The sequence below is a fragment of the Cynocephalus volans genome, chromosome 16 (assembly GCF_027409185.1).
Source record: "Cynocephalus volans isolate mCynVol1 chromosome 16, mCynVol1.pri, whole genome shotgun sequence".
NCBI classification, from domain to species: domain Eukaryota; kingdom Metazoa; phylum Chordata; class Mammalia; order Dermoptera; family Cynocephalidae; genus Cynocephalus; species Cynocephalus volans.
The window spans coordinates 43214962-43235374 of record NC_084475.1 but is presented as its reverse complement, the minus strand read 5'-3'; the positions used below and the strand labels follow the sequence as shown (position 1 = coordinate 43235374).

The 20413-nt window shown below is 38.9% G+C and overlaps 1 protein-coding gene across 1 annotated transcript in view; it reads right to left on the bottom strand.

Annotated features, from left to right (window-relative positions):
- The window catches only part of DOCK8 (dedicator of cytokinesis 8), a 202812-nt gene that overhangs the window by 129191 nt on the left and 53208 nt on the right, over nt 1-20413 (bottom strand). Inside the window, exons 3-4 of the mRNA XM_063081294.1 lie at nt 13789-13964; nt 11083-11154 (exon numbers count right to left, since the gene is read on the bottom strand). Coding sequence (XP_062937364.1) covers nt 11083-11154; nt 13789-13964 — 248 coding nt within the window. The remainder of the gene's footprint in view (nt 1-11082; nt 11155-13788; nt 13965-20413) is intronic.

The following is a 20413-nucleotide window of genomic DNA, read 5'->3' as shown; positions in this document are numbered from 1 at the left end:
CCCCAAATGAGAACACACTGAATCAGTAATTACTTTTCCTGAAAAATCGAATTTTAAGGGAGAAATTACCAAAGATATTAACTAACATTAATTTGTTGTAAGGTCAAAAGCACACAGTGAATTACAATTCAAATTTCCCACTTTGGTATTTGCCCTTTGACTTTTTTAGAACCTGTACACTCCAAAGGGTATGGATATCAAAGTCTTAATATCACAGCCTCCTTACAAGGAAATCTTCTTGGTCCACAGAAACAAAAATCAGGAAGCAGAGTAGCTAAAGACTTTTAGTGTGGCAGCCTTACGACCAGAGCTATATCTGCGTTAGCTTTATTTTTTTTAGGTCATAAAATGCACCTACTTGCACTTCCAAGAGTGTTTACTTACAAGTGAACATTATACACACGCACACACACGCACACACGCATTACAGATGTGTGCCTGTCTCTGTCCTGTAGTCATTTCTCTCTGTGCTTCTGCTTTGTCACAGGGTGAGGCATGAACGTGAGGCGAAGTCTACAGTATCTTCCCCAGCTCTAAGATCTTATGATAAAAAGTTCATACACTCTATCTGCAAAAATTAGAGTCAAATTTTCTTCCCAAAAGATGCTTAATGTTTGGGGACATGAAAATTTATTTGGCTATGGTTCTTTTGCTGTTTTATGCAGATAGATGCTTGCTTTTCTTTCTTCCATTTTGTTAGAACATTTTTTTGGAGTTCTTTACGTGGACTCCAAAGCCACTAGCAAATGGACATGAAAAAAATTAGTTACAGGATAGTGTTAACTCATCTCACAATATCTACCTTTTACCTGATCTATATGCCAACCTTCAGGATTTTTGCTATGGAAAGTGTTAAGACTAGTGTCTTCCCTGACTGTGTGTTTGAAACTGGAGCAAACTTTCTTCCCCTTCCTCATACTAGATTTAGCATCTACTTCCCTATTTTAAAATCTCAGAAAGTCACAAAGCTCCCTATGGCAGCAAGGGTGAAACTGGCTGGGGAGGAGGGGATGAGGACTGGCAAGCTGACTCACTCCAGACGTGCCTGCTGCAGAAGGAGCCGCCACTGGGTAGGTAGGGAGACTGCTGGCTCGGTGCTGCTGGCTACACGAGGCCCAGCCCCATTTCTCTCGTTACTGCACCCTGGCACCTGAGTCAAATACAGCCAAGTTCCTGTCGAGCCTCTGTGCAGACAGGAGGAAGATGGGGAAGCAGGCCAACTGGCAGAAAACCAATCTTATGAAATGGACACAACCTATTGCTACCCAGGAGAACTGCACTCCTGTTCTTCTCAAAACACTATTCTTACACATTTGGGAACAATCCAAAGAACAAACATATTTTGGAGCCTTTTCCATAGAGCCAGTGTGGTGGAGCATTCAGAATCCAGGCTCTGGAGTCAGAAGGACCTGGATTCAGATGCTGCTCCTTATATAACAGCTAAGAGACCCTGGGATTTGACCTCTCCAGAGCCACCATTTTCTCAGACGTGAAATGGGGGAAATGTTCCTCATTCTGAGGGCCTATTGTGAGGATTAGAAAACAATATATATGTATGTTTCTTTTCTTCTTTTTCCTCTTCCCTTTCCCATACTTTACCCTTTCCTTTCCCTCCCTTCCCGTACAATTTGGTGCCAAAAATCATAAGGTGCATTGGAACAAGGTTGCCATCCATGTCTCTGGGTGAGGAGCATCTGAGGAGCCCAGAATGGAAAGTTGAAGCCCAAACAAGGTGAGGAGGGCACCTGTTCAGAAAGGACCATCTGGCATGGAGACTCAGAACCTAGATGACGTGAGGGCCTCCAAGCCTGGACGTCCATGCAACACAGCTGCCACACACCATGCCTGCAGGTGTTACATTCACAGCGATTCTTCCTGCAGGTACACACAGCTATTTCATTACGTTTTCTGGTGTAGTTGTGTCCAAGCATTTACATGTTTACATGTATGTTATTTTACATATTACATTCTTTTATTTATCCTTTATATAATAGATGGGACGTTTTATTGAGTTCTAAAAATGAGGGAGTTTGTGCGTTATAAAACACGTGTATACAGAAGGACAGTGTTGGGTTTGATAGAGCTTGGGAACACTTGCCTTAGAGGAAGATGATATGGATATTTGCTTGTTAATGTTTCATTCATTCTTCCTTTCAACAAACATTTATGAAGTATCTCCTGAGAATAAGACACCAAAGCAGACGCAAAGAAGAATACAAAAGAATTCTAGCTATAAAGGAGTCCCTGTGCTCAATGAAGTCATAGTCTAGTGAGCGAGATCACATATTTAACAGAGGAGATAAAAATTTGGACAAGTAATTAGAATTTAATATACAGTATGGCAAAAGCTTCTAAGACAAATACAAATGACATGTTTTGAAAATTTAGGGGAAGGGAACAACTACTTCTGGCCAGCCCAGGGAAGGCTTCATGAAAGCCTTGGCCTTTGAATCAGGCCTTCGTGGGCTTGGATTTGTGGGACCAGGAGTCCATGCACAACAGGTCAAGAGCAGCTCAGAGATATCCACAGCTGGACTGCTCTTTGTTACCGCACAGGCTGACGAGCCTGGCTTGCGTTCCATACTTTTGGAAAGCAAATAGCTAAGCACCTTGACAGCCAGCACAACAAATGCATGTCATAATAAGCAATTATTGATCAGGGAGACATTTTTATGATGTTTTGGGAGTAACTGAATTATATGCACTCATGTGTTTGAATTTTAATTGTTTACCAGTTCACTGGGAGTAAAATATGGAGTAATAAAACAGATGATACCCCATTCCTTGATATCCCAGCTCTCCTTGAGCACGACCTTCCTTCACAATTACCTTAATCACCCTGGATGAAAGACAGAGTCTAAGGGCTTTTATGATGCTGCCCATAACACTCATGAAATGTTTCACTGTTGCTGCAGATACTACACCAAAGATAAATAGCATGCAAGCAAGTTTAATTACTGAAGAGTTCAGCTCTCCACCAAGACATCAAAAATATTCTGAAGTTAATCCCTCTTTGGTTCATTTAGAGAAAATGACAGAGGAAATATATTTAAAATACTTCATATTACCCAAAAGATGCCACCAAACATCAATCCACACAAAATTATCAAAATATATGGAAATAAGATAAGCAAACAGCATCATACTAGTCTTGAAGCCAATGGTCATTTTCAAAAGTCATTCTTATTTTTAGAGCAAGGACACCAGACTTGGTGCCGTAGCCATGAAAGACAGAATGGAATTTGTTCAAGAAATCTTTCAATGTAAGTAACACAGACAAACATTTCAAGTAAGGAAATACACTTCCCCCAAAAGAGATCATGTATTTTGTTTCTGTGTTGTTTAATCTTTCCTTATTAAGTGAAAAAAAAAAAAAGTGTAAAACTTTCCTCTGTTCTTCATGGGCAGCACTATTTACCCGATTTAAATGTCTCAATTACAGAACTTGAGTGGCAAATGTCCTGTAGAATGATGAGATGTGGGAGGGAACACAAGTGGCCATTACTCCTCTCCTCTGCACCCTAAGCAGGATTCAAAGCCATTATCACAGAGAGCGAGAATATAAAAGCCTATCCCTAGATATTACAGAGAAGTGTAATATCAGCAAGGATATAATTGAGGAATAAAAGACCTAACTAAATCAATGTCTGACTACATGTTCTGGATGATAAAGACATGTCCACAGAAGGCAAAGAGGCTTCATTAAGTATGGTCCTCCAGAGAAAGGCAGGTCCTCCCACCCATGGTGCTTTAAAATATATGGGATAGAATTTTTAAAATATTAATTCATACTTTAGTGAGATTAAAATATATATAAGGCACACCTTTGGATTTCTGTCCCTAATTAATAACTTAACTGTGCCCATCTTTACCTTTATACCTTCTTTCTTAAAAAAAATTTTTTTTTGAGAGATAATGATTGTACATATTTATGGGGTACAGTTATATTTCTTTTTAAAAAAAATTTATTATTATTTTTTTACATTCTAAAATGTTGTGGAGTAGTTGGGGGGGAAGGGAAGTGGGGAAAGGAGAAGGGGATAAGGTAGGAGGAGGAGGGAGGGGGCATGATCTAGACCCGTGGCACCCCCCTCATCCCAGCAGAGGACCACAAAGGGCTTTCCAGTGGTAGCTTGGTCATCACTGGGCTAGATGCGGATGTCAGGGGGTGTAGCTGAGGCCCTCAGCCCACCACTGCCTTGGCTTGGGAGCAGGTGGTGTTAGACCTTTACTGGTTAATATCAGAACTTAGTCTCTGATCTGTGGCTTTTTTGTTTTTTCTTTATGTTCTGTATTGGATTATTTGCTATTCCTACCACTTAAATTCTGCACTGGAACTAATTTGCTGTCCTCTGGTTACTTCTAAAAGGGGGGCGCTTCCTGTGTGAACTAGCACTTGAGCCCTGTGGTTGAGCTAAATTGCTGCTTTGCTGCTGATTCCCTGGGGAAGGCTTTCATGTACCTCAGGTTTTAATTGTTGACCTTGTAAGCACTTCCAGGTCTTATGAGGTCTGGTACACCTGGAAACTGGTCTGGGCCTGAGTCTTTTCAGCAAACTGCACCCCATGCAATTCTATATTCCTGACCAGTCTCCATTGAGTGGTCCTCTGCTGACTGGAGGGCAGATCAGCTGTCCTTGCTGTGTTCCAATATTTTCCCTGGTGTGCCTGTCTTCCCCACTGCCTGTACTACAAACACCTCCCATGGGATGGGCCATGCACCAGTCCCTTGTGATGACTCATTGGCCTCTGAGTGGCTCCTTTTTCCAGTTGTCTGTGGCCCCCTGCTCCTATGTGGGTCCACATGAACCCTGTTAGTGGTCTTGCTGGCCTGGGAACCACCAAAGCCCTCCTCTCCCCTGCTGCCTGCAATCAACTTCATATGAAGGGCACAGCTGCGGCTTTTGACAGCTCTTGCTCTGTGTGCTCACCAAGGCCTGCCTCGAAGTGGCTGGGGCTCCAAACGGTTGGAGCAGACCTTTCTTTCTCTCATCGTGTCTTCTCCTGCCTTTCATGAACTCTGTAAGTCTTTCCTCCTCTTCCCCTGAGGTCTAGTAGCCCTAGTTTGGCAGTTGTTGCTTTTTAATAGTTGTGCATTGGTTAATTGTGGGGCAGGGTGATGCTGGGGACGGTCTATTCTGCCATCTTGACTGGAAGTCCTAGACACCCTGGTTTAAATGGGGCATGCTGTAGAGATTTAGCCTTCCAAATGGCTCATCTAATCCTCCAGCTCCGGCCCCACTGGCAGGATTTGGAGCTCTCACCTCCTCTTGCTCCCACTGAGCTGGGCTCACAGCCATGTGCATGCAAGTGTGCACTACCCAGAGTTATACTTCAATACATTTATATAACGTGTGATGATCTAATCAGGGTAATTAGCATATTCTTCATTCTTTCTTTGTGACATGAACATTTGATCTTCTCTCTTCTAGTCGTTTGATAACATGCAGTAAATTATTGTTAATTATAGATGCTTGGCTTGACTGTACACCAATAGAACTTATTTTTCCTGGCTAGTTGTAATTTGGTGCCCATTAACTAACCTCTCATTATCCCCCTTCCCATTTCCCACCTCCAATAACCACAGTTGAGATAGAATTTTTTGTTCATTCCTTGGACATGATAATGCCAGTGCTTTTTCTCATATTTACTATTTAATAAATACCATAAATAATAGCTGATATTTATTGAATTACTACTATATGCCCATATGATCTTCACAAGATGTTATTTAACTTGGAAGGAATATTTTGGTTCATTTGAATTGGAACTAGAAAAACCCTAAAATATAAGTTTTGTGATCGTCCACATCTTATCTTTGTTCCCTAAATATATAAATAATAGTGTCCATACTGTGAAATCTACCTTGGATCATTAAATTAAAAGAAATCTTCCACAACATTGAGTTGTCCCCTTGTTTTTTTCCCTTTGCATATATCTTACTAATTGATCTAATTTAAATTACTTATCAATTGGGCAGTACAATTGAGCTATATTCTGTCATACTATTTAATAATATCATAAATAGTTACTAATATTTATTGAATTCATACCATATGCCAAGAAATCTTCTAAGTATTTTTATATATTTTAATTTTTATTGTATACTACAAAATGTGTGATGTAGATAGTATTCTAATTTCTGTTTTCCTGATGAGGAAGTTGAGGCACAAAGAAATAAATTAATTTGCCTTGGATTACACAGCTAGTAAACGGTGGAGTCAGGATTTGAATCCATTTACTTCTGCTCCAGTGAAACCACTCTTCTACAAAATAGTAGAATAAGCCATAGCAAAGTCTATTGACCTTAAATTTTGTGAGTAATCACTTAATGCCAGGCACTATCTTGCATTGCTATCCATTGCTTTTGAGGTACAATTATAATTCATCCTTTTTAGAGTAAAGTTCTGTGAGTCTTGACAAATGCATATAGTTGTATAACCACCACCACAATCAAGGTGTAGTATAGGATGGTTCCAGCATTCTCCCCAAATTCTCCCATGCCCTTTCCCAACCCCAGACCCTGGAAACTGCTGACCTGTTTTGTATCCCTGTAGTTTTACCTTTTTCAAAATGTCATGTAAATAGAATCATGCAGTTGTCTTTTTTGTCTGGCTTCTTTTACTTAGTACAATACATCTGAGATTCATCCTTGTTATTGCATCTATTGGTGTTCGTTCCATTTTATTGCTGAGTAGTATTCCATTGCATGAATTTACCAGAGTTTATTTATTCATTACCCAGTTGAGTACAATTGTGTTGCTTCTAGTTTTTGGCAATTACAGATAAAACTGCTATAAAGATTTGCATTTGGGTTTTTATGTGATTATATGTTTTCATTTCATTCAGGTAAATACCTGGGAGTAAGACTTCAGATTGTATGGTTAACTGTATATTTAAATAGGATTTTAGAATACATAAGGGAAGAAAACTCAGTGATAGAAAACCATATTCAGAAAGTAGGTCTGATAGCTTCCAGATTAAAATGAAGCTAGAATATGATTGGAGAAATTTAAGTTTTATTTTGATTAAAATGTTTATTAATAACTTAAATACATTTAATTAAAATTAATATTATTGATTAATAATATCCAGCATTGGCAATGATACAGAGGGAAAGGGTAGTTTCATGCCCGGGTGGTAAGAAAGTGAATTAGACAAGTTTTCTGGAGAATTTGGCAGTGCTTATCAGAATGTGTTATGTGTACTGGTTCCATTTCTACCTTCCGATATATTCACACGTGTGTGGTATTATTTGTAATTGTGAAAAATGGAGACATCAGTAGAGAAGAGTCAATCACTTGTGATACCTTCTTCTCACCATCGGAATACTAGGCAGCATTTCAAAAGAACAGGATAGATCTCTGACAAAGAAACATGTCAAAGATATTATGTAAAAAATATTATGTATATCTGTAATATATAAATATATATATGTATTTAAATTTACATATATAAATACACATATATTTATGTAAACACACATATATTTAAGTAAATATATATGTATTTAAATTTACATATATAAATACACATATATTTATGTAAAAATATAAACAGCCATATACCCATTGTGAGGGTGTGATCAGATCTGGAAGGCTACACAGCTGACCTTTGTACAGTGAAGAGCGAGTTGAAGGGAGGGGCAGAAAGCAGGCGAGCAGAGAGCATGAGACCTGCTTTGTATGGAATGCGCTGCCATGTTATTTGACTTCTTTCAAAACAAGCATACATTATTTGGCACATAAAATAACAGCTTCAAAGGAGAGCTAAATAATCCATCACTAATTAACAACTGGCCAGTAAGCCCTATTGCATCCTGCTCCAACTTCCTAGTAAAACACCTATGAAGACAAAGAAACAATGGACACTCATCCAAACTACCAGAATCTCTGTGGATCAGCTGAAGCTGGAGAAAGAAAAAGGTACCATACTTTGTCTCTCCAAAGGAGAACTCACTGAATAAAATAAGAAGGTGCTTTATACTTTCCTTCCTGCTAGTCCTGAAAAGCCAGTGTCTATACTAGCCAGAAATCTGAATTATTGCAGTGGCCTACCTATGAAGGCACTCACAGGTTCCACCTGACTGTAATCAGATAAATCACCACCTTCTCCTTTCCCTGCTTTTTCTACCATCGTTCTGCAACCATATAGGAACAACCCAGAAAACAAGTGAGCTGAAAATGCATGTGGGGTTGGGAGATGAAGGGTGTCTGGAAATAGAGCATTGGATTCTCTCCTCAAGTAAAATATTATAGATACACATAGAGACAGAATGATCCCTAGGAGGAGTGTGTGCTAGGAATTGCGTTTTCACATATGAGTATCAGTACCAGAGAATGAGACAAAGGTGTAGAAAAAGATGCTTCCTAAATAAAACACAGAAACTGACAGTGGATTTTGAACTTGCACCCTTCGAGCTCTCTACTAGCTGGTTTCTGGGAAGGGAACTGGTCCATTACACAAGTGTGCAGAGAACTGGGCCAATCGCAGTCCCCATCCCTAGTATGTTGTCAAGTATAATGTTAAAACTGATATTGCTTTGTTTCATTAAAAAAAGATGTAAAAACTTGCATAGAATAAATATATGAATAATAATTATTTTTACAAAGGATGAAAAAATAGACATGCATAAGGGAACAGAAGCAACAAGCAAGTGGCTAATGGTCTGGATTAATACTTTAATTCAAAACTCCTAGGAAATAATATTAGCTTTGTGAATTGAATTTTAAACATGACATCAGAAGTAGAAATCATATGGAAAATATCAAAATAGATTTAATTACATAAATAATTCTGAATGTTAAAAATTATAATTTTAAAAGACAAAAGGCATGCTGGGTAAAGAATTTATAATATATGATATACCAAGGGTTAATATCTTTAACAAATGAAAGTGTTCCTAAAAATAAACAAGACCAGCAAATACATTAATAGAGATGCACAAATTTCACGAATATGCAGAGCACCAAGGAAAAATTACAAATGGCCAACAAACATATGGGGAAACGATGCCCAATCTAATAATCAAAGAAAGTGCAAACAAAAGGCAACCTTTTTACAAATAAAATTGGAAATGTTAATAAGTGATAACATTCAATATTCTAGAGGATTCATGCATGTATTATCAATAATCTTTGACCCATTATTCCCAAATCCTTAAATTTATGTATACCCTTAGACACAGAAATTCCTCTTGCAGGAATTTATTCCAGAGGACAAAAATCATAAATGTGCACAATGTTTTAGTGAGAATAACATAGGTGCACTTCAAGTATAACACTGAAAAACAGGGAATCATCTAAATATTAAAATTGGTTAAATGAATTTTGGTATAAACAAATACAATCATTAATAATTGTGTTGAGGAAGAATATTTAATAGCCAAGAGAGATAATCACCACTCACTGTAAAAATTGAGAATGTAAGCTACAAAATAGTATTATATGCTGATTTAGTTTTTATATAATCATATGCAGAGAAGCACAATTCAAAGGCTATACATCAAATGTTAATGGTGGTTATCTATCTATAGTGAAATTGAATGATTTTTGTTTTGTTTCCCTATAATTCCTAAAATTTCTGCAATGAGTATTCTAAATAGTCCTCTTTTTTCTTTTAAGTTTATGCAAGATAGAGAAAAAAGAATATTCCAGGGAGCTTGCATTGCCATGAGGAATGAAAAATTACAGCATCCCAAATAGAAAATAAATCTGTAAAACAAATGCAGTAAAATGGACCTTCCTATTTATCATTCCTTCTCAGATTGTTTTAGAACATTAATATCCAGAAAGTACCTCTAATTATAAAGTTTAAAAGCTTGAGAACAACTTGTTCTGAAACTCTTATTTATTACCAGCAAAGCATTTGACTACCCGGGAAACTTCACTTTCCATTCATATTAGAATGAATGATAGATTAGCATTTAACTGTCTCTTAATTACTTTTTATAAGTGATGCTTTCTTTTTCTCAGCTATTGAAAGTAGTATGCATATTGAAATTACTCCAGGATAGACCAGCACAAATTCAATGGCACATTTCCAGGAGCCGGATAAAACCCAATCCCCAAAGTCTTTCATCGTTTATCCTAAAGGACAGTAATTCTTCGTGGGGTATAGGAGAGGTGAGACATTCAGAATTTCAAATGACTTATGTCTTCTCAAAGGTTCTCTAATGTGTCTCTTGTAGCCTCTGCCCCAGTTTGCAGACAGTCCCCATCCCACCCCCCAATGCGTACACACACAGGTTGAGAATTTCAGCATGTAGGAATGTTTCTCATGAGAGAGTGCTGTCCAGGTCAGTGGCAGGGAGATAAAAAGCTCAGAACAATATCACAGAAAGTTTGATTAACCCAGGAGAGGAAGGGTTCCTTCCTTTTTGACTACAAGGCTAACAAGTAATTTATTTCTTGGTCACATTAAAGATGTTTTTGAATTTGAAGCCAAGTTTCGATTCATTTATTTTTTTCCCCCCAGGAATTCATCAGCATGAAAATAAAAAGGCTCTATTCTTTATGTTTAAAGTGTAACTTTCTTCGTTAATAAGTAAATGGATAAACAAACTATGGTACGTCTATACAATGGAAGATTATTCAGCAATAAAAAGAAATGGACTATCAAGACACCAAAAGACGTGGAGAACCAAGGTGAAATTATGGCGACAATAAAAAAGATAAGTGGTTGCCGGAGAGGAAGGGACAGATTAAATAGGTGGAGCACAGGGGATTTTTAGGACAATGAGACTATTCTGTATGGTACCTTAATGGCAGATACATGTCATTATACATTTGTCAAAACCCTCAGAATAACAACATGAAAAATGACTACTAATGTAAACTATGAACTGTAGTTAATAATAGTGTATCAATATTGACTCCTTAATTGTAACAAATGTACCCCACCGTGCAAGATGTTAATAATGAGGGAAGCTGTGTGTGTGTGGAAGAGAGAGCTCCCAGTATTTTTTGCTTGATTTTTCTATAAATCTAAAACTGCTCGAACAAAGTTGATTAATTGAAAAAATATGAAGCTAACAATATAAAATTAATATTTATACATAAAGAAGGGGAAAAAGGTAACTTACTTCCGGTTCACGATTAGCCACTCCCGAATATAGGTCTGAACACAGTCCCTGACATGGGGGTCCAGTTCAACCCTAATCAGGTGGAAAATGAAATGAAAATATGTCATTACTGGGTAACAAACAACAAAACAATCCCTTACAACCCGGAGTGTGACATGATTTCAAATCCATACTAATGAGAATACTAAGGATATTCTTGCCCATTCAAGTGTCTGAAGTATTTCTGAGCAATAACATTTTTACTCTGATGAGGAAACTTGTTGGCGTTTTATGCTTTGTGGGTTTTCTTTATTATAGAGAAAGAATCATGTTAAGCTATACCTATCCCTGAAGGCATCCTGACACAGACAGGTAGAACTAGCTGTCATAAAATACAAACAAGAAAAATAAGCATAAATACCTTTCTCTAACAGGGGTAATTTGGACACATTTTTTGCTCATGTGTAACCTTGTTAAGACATGCACAATCTCTTTTTTGAAAGCCAAGAAAAAGAACAGTTGTCTTATGCTTTGATGAATTGGCAGGCACTGGCTTCAGTCGGTGATCCTGAATTTGGGGGTTCCTGTCATACCTGCTTAGGAGTGTGCCATGAGAGATGCTCTTTAAGTGTTTCAGAGTCTTGAAATCAGAAATAATGATAGCAGCAAAGCTTTTTGCTGCTGTTGCAAATGTGTTAGTACTAGGGATAAATAGGTCTAAATGCTCCAAGTCTTAATTTTCTTCTTTGTATAAAGGGGATAAGAACGGTACCCACCTGTGGACTTGCTGTTAGTATTAGGTGAAATATTAGAATGGACATATGGCCTCTGGGCCCCAGCTGCCCAAATCCCAGCTTCATGTCTTATATGACCTTGGGCCAGTAACTCAACCCTTCTGTGCCTCAGTTTCCTCACCTTAATGTGGTGATATTAATAGAAAGAGTGCCTCCTTTAGAGAGTTGTCATGAAAATCAAATAAGTAAGTGTACAATGCACTTAGAAGAGTGTCTGGCATATAAAAAGACCTATATGTAATAATTCACATTTATGTACCATTTACTACGCACTAGGCACTGATGTAATCACTTTACGTATATTAATTCAGTTAATTCTCAATCTGCCCCCTAGGGCAGGTATTACTATTATTCTCATTTTGCAGAAGAATGAGATGCTAAGGATCTTGCTCCAAGTCACACAGCAAGTGGCAGAGCAGGGACTTGGACCCAGCAGCTCACCTGTGGAGTCCACACTTGTAGCCACTATGCTGTCACAGTTTAACATACAGTTCTGGGCTAAGCACGAGGTGTTCACTGGGAGTCAGCTACCGTTTACTCTGATGATGACCATGACACCTTCCCCTGCCTTAACTATACAGAAGACTTTTTGGCAACCGTGGAAATAGTAGAGGTTTTTTTAAAGTCATCATACATATAATGTGTTAGCTGTAAATTCTGGTGACAAGAAAATAATATGCTCAAAAATCAACGCTTCTATTTTTTTAAATTAAAAAAAATCTTCCATCCTTTAAAATTACTGTAGTATTTTAAACAGATTTTTTCCGAGATTCTGGCCATATTTAAAGGCAATTAATCATATATTTTACACAAAGAAATTAAATTAAATGATTTTCTACCAAAGGCGAAAATAATAGGTGTTACCTGTATTAAAGTCACACCTGAATAAATGGACTGATGACAGGAAAAAAATGTTTCCCAGTGTTTTTGTTATTTGGGAAATGATTACTTTGAAAACATTAGAGCTGCACATATAGTCAGCTCTCCTGTGTGAGTGAGAACTCTCTGAACAGGAGAGCAAAGGGTCATAATAATATCACATCATCACTGTCATCTAGGCTCCCTAAACCATGATAAAATAAAATCCAAAATAGAACTTGCATATCTCAAAGTAATGACGGTACAGGCTGTGTTTCATGATCTTTTTTCTGGGACTTTTTGGGGAAAATAAGAAGGTTGAAAATGTCCAGGAGCATGTGAATCTTAATTTTGATTTTAAAATGAGTGCAAATAAAAGTTCATCCAAAGAGACATTGATTTTTACACTATCAGTTAACAGGAGTTCCGTTTAGATACAATTCCACAGTTAGTCTGATACCAAGAGCTAATGCCTATAAACACTGAGACTAACCCACTGTAGAAACTCAAGCCCTGAGAAGCTATTTACATACATGTTCTCCCCACCAAGCTTCCCCATTATTTATCCACTTGACAAAACTTTCTTTAAGCGAAGGGACTTTTTATCCCAGTATCCAGAACATAGTAGATGCTCAATAGATGTGGGTTGAACTTTTGTTTCTAACCTGATCTAGTCTCTTATATGGAAATAATTAAAATGCTTCTCTATGATTATTATGAAAATCTTGACATTTTTACAAATGGAAAAAACAGGCTTTGTGAGGTCATGTGACTCATCCAGGGTCACTGAGCACACATCCAAGGCAGTCTGGCTCCAGAGCCTGCACTTTAACCTCTTCTTGAACATTCCATCTTACCCTATAACACCTCTTGAACTGGCTTAGTCTCACATGGCTTTTCAAAGCCTCTGGCCAAACCAAGGTGACAGTACCAGACAGTGGTTCGTCACATCTTAACGGACTGAGTCATATTATTTATTTATTTTTTTAAAAGATCAGAATTAGGGCATCTCCCCGCTTACCAATAACAGCCACGACAGTCACAACCCCATCTACATTTTAAGAAAATGATTTACCCTTCCTCCGGCAAAGAGGGCTGCAAAGTCCTACATTCCTTTGGCGTGAACACCACGTCCAAGTCGTCATCGGTGAAGTCTCCCAGCTCCTGCGCCAGCTCCACATCCAGGCTGTTCAGGTGTGTCATCAGAAGTCCTTCAAAGTCCACCGGTTCCACAGGGTCATAAAACTGAGGCTGGAGGGGTGGGGAAAAGCAAAAAAAAAAAAAAGGTTCCCACACGGGCTTCCTGGTAAAGGCCTAAGGTAATAGCAGACGCCTGCCTTGCCTTCCCTTTCGACTTAGCAAGTGCTTCACTCAGCGTAAAACAAAGTGACTCTTTGGAGGAGCTGTCAAACACAGAAGCCGGGATATGGAAAGGAAAAGAAACGCAGCACGGAAAGTCAAGTCATAACGTGATGAGTAATTAAAATCACACCCCAAGGCAGAATTTTTCTCTGCTTAATTGCATCTTGATGAGGAATCCTGAGGAGATCCAAAATGAGATCACAAGGCTTTGCTGAATTTTTATAATTTCTCCTGCAAACGCTCTCTGAGGCCACGATTGTTTACCCAAATACAAGTGAACTCGTGAATGGCGGCAATTTTCCAGAAATTCAGGCAAACCCAACCCTTCTCTGGCTGAGTATTTAGGCACAGTGTTTCCTTTGGCCCGAGTTATCCTATATGTTGCTTCCTGAAAGCGCTTCATACATAATCACAGGCGACAGTGAACCAGACTCCATGGCTGAAACACTCCAACGCAGTGATTTCCAAACGCCACTGGCTGACTGGTGCTAGTCTGGAAGAAGTTTTCACTGGACTGCAGCTATATGAGCAAATGCACAAAGCTGCTGAGTTTTCATACGGCCACATTAGCTCACATTAAAAGAACTGTTCTTTGTGCTTCAATTTTATCCACCCAGTGGAAGAGGGAGGCAATAAAATAAATGATAGAAATAGAGGGGTATTTAAAAAAAATATTTTTCTTTAGTCAATAAAATTAAAAGTTGGCAATCCTTCACCAGTTCCCTATTAAACAATTTTTTTTTTTTCTGTGAAATCCAAAGGCTTAGGGAACCACTGCCTTAGGAAATAAAAGAATCCCTTGGATCAAGTAGATTTTGTGTAATAAAAATAATAGCAGCTCTATGGAGTGTTTGTTTATGATGGACTATCTGGAGTCACCAGCCCAAGGAGGCACTGTTTTCCTCTACCTCTACCCCCCAATATTCCAACAAAACAAACACCCCGGATTCTGGACTTGTCCTGCCTGAATGTGGGACAAGAACATATCCCAAGGAAGTGCTGACAAAACCGGTTTTTCATCCCCTTGAAAGCAAACACCAGTAAAGGCTTCAGGTTGGAGAGGAGGAACAAAGTGTCACTGAAGAGACAAAAAGGAAATAAGATTAGAGAATGTAAATGTGGCTTGTCTTGTCCCCTCCCCACCCTTGCTGTCCCTGGTGGTGGTGGACACGTGAATGACTTGTGTTGGGGAGTCAGGATGAATTGGGGAATTGGGCAGAACACACCCTACTTCCTGTCTGGGATTCTTGAAGGTGGATGGCAGATAAAAGGGGACAGAAGAGAAAGTGACAGGACAGATCATCCTTTAGTCTTCCCTTGGTTCTGACTGGGGATCTGGAGGTCAGTGGAGGAAAGGACCATAGTCCTTACAAGGGTGCCTCTCAAAAGAAAAGACCACAGCAATTCATTGAACTTTTAGGAGAGAACAAACCTAAGGTTACTAGAGATGGGGTTGGAGGGAGGGAGGGGGTTTGAAGAGGGACAGGTCAGGTAAAGGGCATAAAGAAAAATCATGATTTGTAATAATGAATATGCTAATAACAATTTTTAAAACATTGAAGCAACTGGGGCCAGCAGGGGCTAAAGGAGCCAGAGTTCAGCCTACGCAGGAGCCAGGTGGGGACTGAGTTCACAAAAGGATGCTGTTGAACTCTGCCAGAGGGAACACAGGCGTCATCTGTGCACAGAACAAATAAATCTGCCACAGACACGTACATAAGACCAACCTCAAAAGAGAAAGTAGACGCTCCCTCTCCTCTGCCCTTGCCCAACCACCACATGGAATAGAGAGTTTAGCATCAGGGCTTGAAATGGCTTCTATAGGAAATGAAGAAAACTGAATTTTTTGCATCCCCAACCTTATTATTGTAAAGTTTATACTCATTGAACTAATCATTATTGAGCGCATACTATGAGCTCAATAATTGGACTAGTTCATTATATAGATTACCTCCTTTAATCCTCATTAGTACCCTATGAGGTACACATTACAGGCTGAATATCCCTTATCTGAAATGTTTGGGACCAGAAGTGTTTCAGATTTTGTATTTTTGGATTTTGTAATATGTCTCATTATATTGGGATGGAACCTAAGTCTAAACACAAAATTCATTTATGTTTCATATACCCCTTATACACGTAGCCTGAAGGTAATTTTATACAACATTTTAAATAATTTTGTGTATGAAACAAAGTTTTGACTGAGTTTTGACTGTGACCAGTCATGTGAGGTCAGGTATGGAATTTTCCATTTGTGGCGTCATGTAGATAATCAAACATTTTCAGATTTGGAGCATTTCAGATTTTTGATTTTTTGGATTAGGGATGTTTAACCTGTTTCCCTATTTTACAGATAATAAAGTTGAAGGCTAGATATTTAATAATATGCCATGATTACACAGCTAGGAAGTAGCCCATAATGGAATTCAAACCTAGGTAGGCTCATAGTGTTAACCATTATAATTTTGATTGTTTTCTCTTGCAGGCCATTCAAGGAATCTGTATTTTATGAAATAATTAAAACACGAGGCAATAATAAGTGTGTTTGGAAACAAGTCAAAAAATACATTTATCATTACCTACAAATTCAGCTCTGAACTTCTCATGAGATTGGCTGCTCAAAGTAATAACAGTAAATAAATTTAAAAAAATAAAAGTAATAAAAAATGTAAATTTATTATGAAGAATAGTAATCACTCAAGCAGAGGTGCTGGAAATATACACTTATAATTAAATTGAAGCACAGTTTGAAGGAAGGTGGCACAAGCACTAGTAACTTAAGAAGTCTTATGGAGAAATGACGTTTGTGTACAATTACCAGAGAAAAAAATTCACTTCCAGCCAAAGAAGAATACTTGTCATGTCTCTGAAATACAAAGCCACAATGATGAAAAAACCTGTCTGATAGCAGCACCTGCTACAAGATAGACTGTCCAGGGAGAAAAGGATGGCGACTCTCTCACCTGGCAATTATTTGCTGAGCATTTGAGTGCACGTCACACAGAAGAGCACGGGTAGCTCCTCTCACGAAGCCGCACTCTCATCAACCATGAGATGGTGAAATTTGAAACCTTCTCACATATAAATAATGCCATCTTCGGAGGGGGGATTTGATAAAGAGCACGGCTATCATCATTTGAGCCCTGATTGTGTGGCAATATGCCAAGCGCAATATACTCAATAGATGGGGAGGTCATAAACTCTTGAGGTCTGAATATATTCCAGGACTGAGGAGACTGTAAATACAAACAGTAATGATAGAGTTGTTGAGTACGGTTCTAGCACTACCCTATGCACAAGTTGGCATTTAATAACTTGTTTCCCCTTGCGGGGGGAAACTGGTCATTCCATATGTGATGTAAACTAGTTTTGCTATTGGCAAGTGGGTGGAGACCCCAACTGTTGTTAACTAGGCCTCCAAGAGTTGTGCCTAAAGCAAATTCAAATAATAACCAGGAACCATAAAAGAAGTCTATTCTCTAAGCTCTCTGAAGTCCAAGTCTCAAGAGTAGGCCTTACTATGAGGCAATCAACATACACACACCAGCACATCCGTAAGCACATGAGCACACACATGTATTAAGTGGTGAACAAAGGAGAAAGCAAATTCAGAAGAGAGTTACAGAGGCACTGCATTTCGTTGGGGATGAAGCTTGGGAATAAGGTATGATAGGGTGGACTGGTGTTCTAAGATCTGCCCAAGGCAGGATTTGGGGCCTTGGAAGCTTAAAAGCCAAACATGAAAACTATTTTGTTTTCTCAGCTGTTGAGGTGTAGGTGGCCTCCTAGTCAATGAAGACCAAAGACTAGTTTAAATAGTATGATCCAAAGCAATTTCAAGAAGGTCACCTTTATACCATGAATTATCCTACTGGGTATATCATTTGTTAAGATAGTGTAAGAAGAAATCAAAATCAAAACAAACAACCCCCCCCCAATTTTTAAATAAAACAAATAAAAATACCTAAGGCAGCAAATGATCCTAAACCAGGTTTACCTATTGTGATGGCTTCATGATGTGTCAACTTGGCTAAGCTGAACTATACTCCCCAGAATTCCCTTTCTAGTATGTTTCCAGATAGAGCAAGCTACAAGAGTTTCCCTTGCAAGAGCTGGAGGACAGAAGGTAGGCTACAGATGTTTTGCAGTGTACACAAACCCTTCTGTTGTACAATTGAACACTAATTTAGGTGCTGCTGTGAAGAGATATTGCCAGTGTAATTAAAGTCCCTAATCAGTTGACTTTAAGTTAATCAAAAAAGAGATTACTTTGGGTGAGCCTAACTTAACCAGTAGGAAGCCTTTTCTAAGAAGGTGGAGGTGCTCTTGAAGTTTGGAGACTCCAAGGTTTGGCTTATGCTTGGGGGATTCCAGTCTGCTTTTGATCTTTCCTTCCTGCCTGCCCTATAGATTTTGGGCTTGCTTAGCCAGCCACCACTAGTGAGTAAACCAGTGCCTTAATGTATGTGCATATGTACTTCCTACTGGTTCTGGTGCTCTGGCTGATCCACCTACTTTCATTCATTCAACAAATACTCTTTGGAGTCCTACATTATCAGGTAGTAGGCTGGGGAAACATAGTCATTGCCCGCAAGCAATTTTCAACACTTCTCTTATGAAAGATTATGCAGTCTTTCTTCATAGTTATGTTTTTTTCAGAGTTCTAGTCAGTAGACTAGAAATACACATACATGCACACACCCACAAATTATAAATATCCTACAAGCTTAAGTTATCCACAGCCAAATATTCACTTTTAAAATTAAGTAGGTTTGAGCTTTTTCCTGTCCTCTAACACATGTCAAAGGCTGTTTCTCCTGACAAGGGCTAGGATTCAATTTGTCTTGAAATTAAAAATTCTTACAGCACCAGAACCATATCTGTTTAAAATTAAAATACATAGATCTTATCATAGTGTGGTATACAGATAACATATTGACAGCTGATTCAAATAGCAAATCAGAACAATATTTCACAAATAAGGATATTGCAAACAGGGAGGTTAAATGACTTGCCCCAAATCAGGCAGGTAGTCACAAAGACCTGGAGCCTTTGTTACAGGGTTGGGGAGGCTTCATGCCACTCTGGGTGGCACTGGGGAAGAGGCATGATGTTTTCAGGCAGTGCACCTGTACCCCCACAGAGAGTGGTCCTCACATCTACTTGGCTCTTCATGACAGACAAGCCTTGTCAAAGTCACCCAAGACTGCCATGTTGCCAAATTCAATGGTCTCTGCTCAGTCCTGGTTTATCTACAGCACTAGACATAGGTGATCACTCTCTCCCTCTTAAAATGCTTTCTTCCCATGAAGGGCGAACACCCAGTAAGTCCAAGTCTCTGAAAGTCCCATGTACTGGAAAACTCCTCAGTCCTGGGCAAACTGGAACAGTTGGGTCTCCCTACATTTGGGATTCCACCTTTTCTAGGGTCTTCTACTACTATGCAGTGCTCTAGGGTTCAGTCCTAAAACCTCTCTTCTTCATCTGCATTCACTCCCAGATCATCTCATCCACTGCCATCTATTTTTTTTTTAATTACAAATTTATATGTGCATCCTCAACTTCTGCCATAAAATCCAGACTGACTTTTCCAATTACACCTCAACACCACCACTTGGTAATCTAAAAGGCCTTGCAAACATAACACATTCAAGACCAACCTTAATTTTCCTGCCAATCTGCTCTTCACATACCTTCCAAGGCTCTGCACCTCGGTGGCAATTCCGTTCCACCAGTTTCCTAGGCCAAAAATTTTGAAGCCAATGTTGATTCTTCTCTTTCTCTTACATGTTTCATATAATCCATCAGAAAATCCTACTCACTTTCCTTCTGAAATATATCCAGAATCCAAACACTTCTCACCTTCTCTACTGCCATCGCTTCCCTGAGTCATTGTGACATCTTCCTAACTGTCCTCTCCCTTCCAGTCTGTTTTCCACATAGCAGCTAGAGTGGTCCTTATAAAAAGGACTCTATAAGTGATCCTTATAAAAAGTGACATTGGGCCTGGCCTGTGGTCAATGCTTCCAGTGGCTTCCTATTTTAATCAGAGGATGAGCCAACGTTCTTTCATGGTCCTATGAGACCTCAGGGTCTATGACCCAGCTCTGCTTTCCCTGTGATCTCATCTCCTACTACCCACTCCATTCAGGCCACATTCTGCTTCCTTGCTGTTTCTGAAGCATGCTGTGCACTCTTGGGGACCTTGTACTTGGAATACCCTTTTGACTGGAATAGCCTTCCTCTGAATATCCATCAAGTTTATTCAGAATTCTGCCTGAGTATCTTCTTTCCCGAGATAGAGGCCTTCACAGACCACTCAATTTAAAATAGCATCT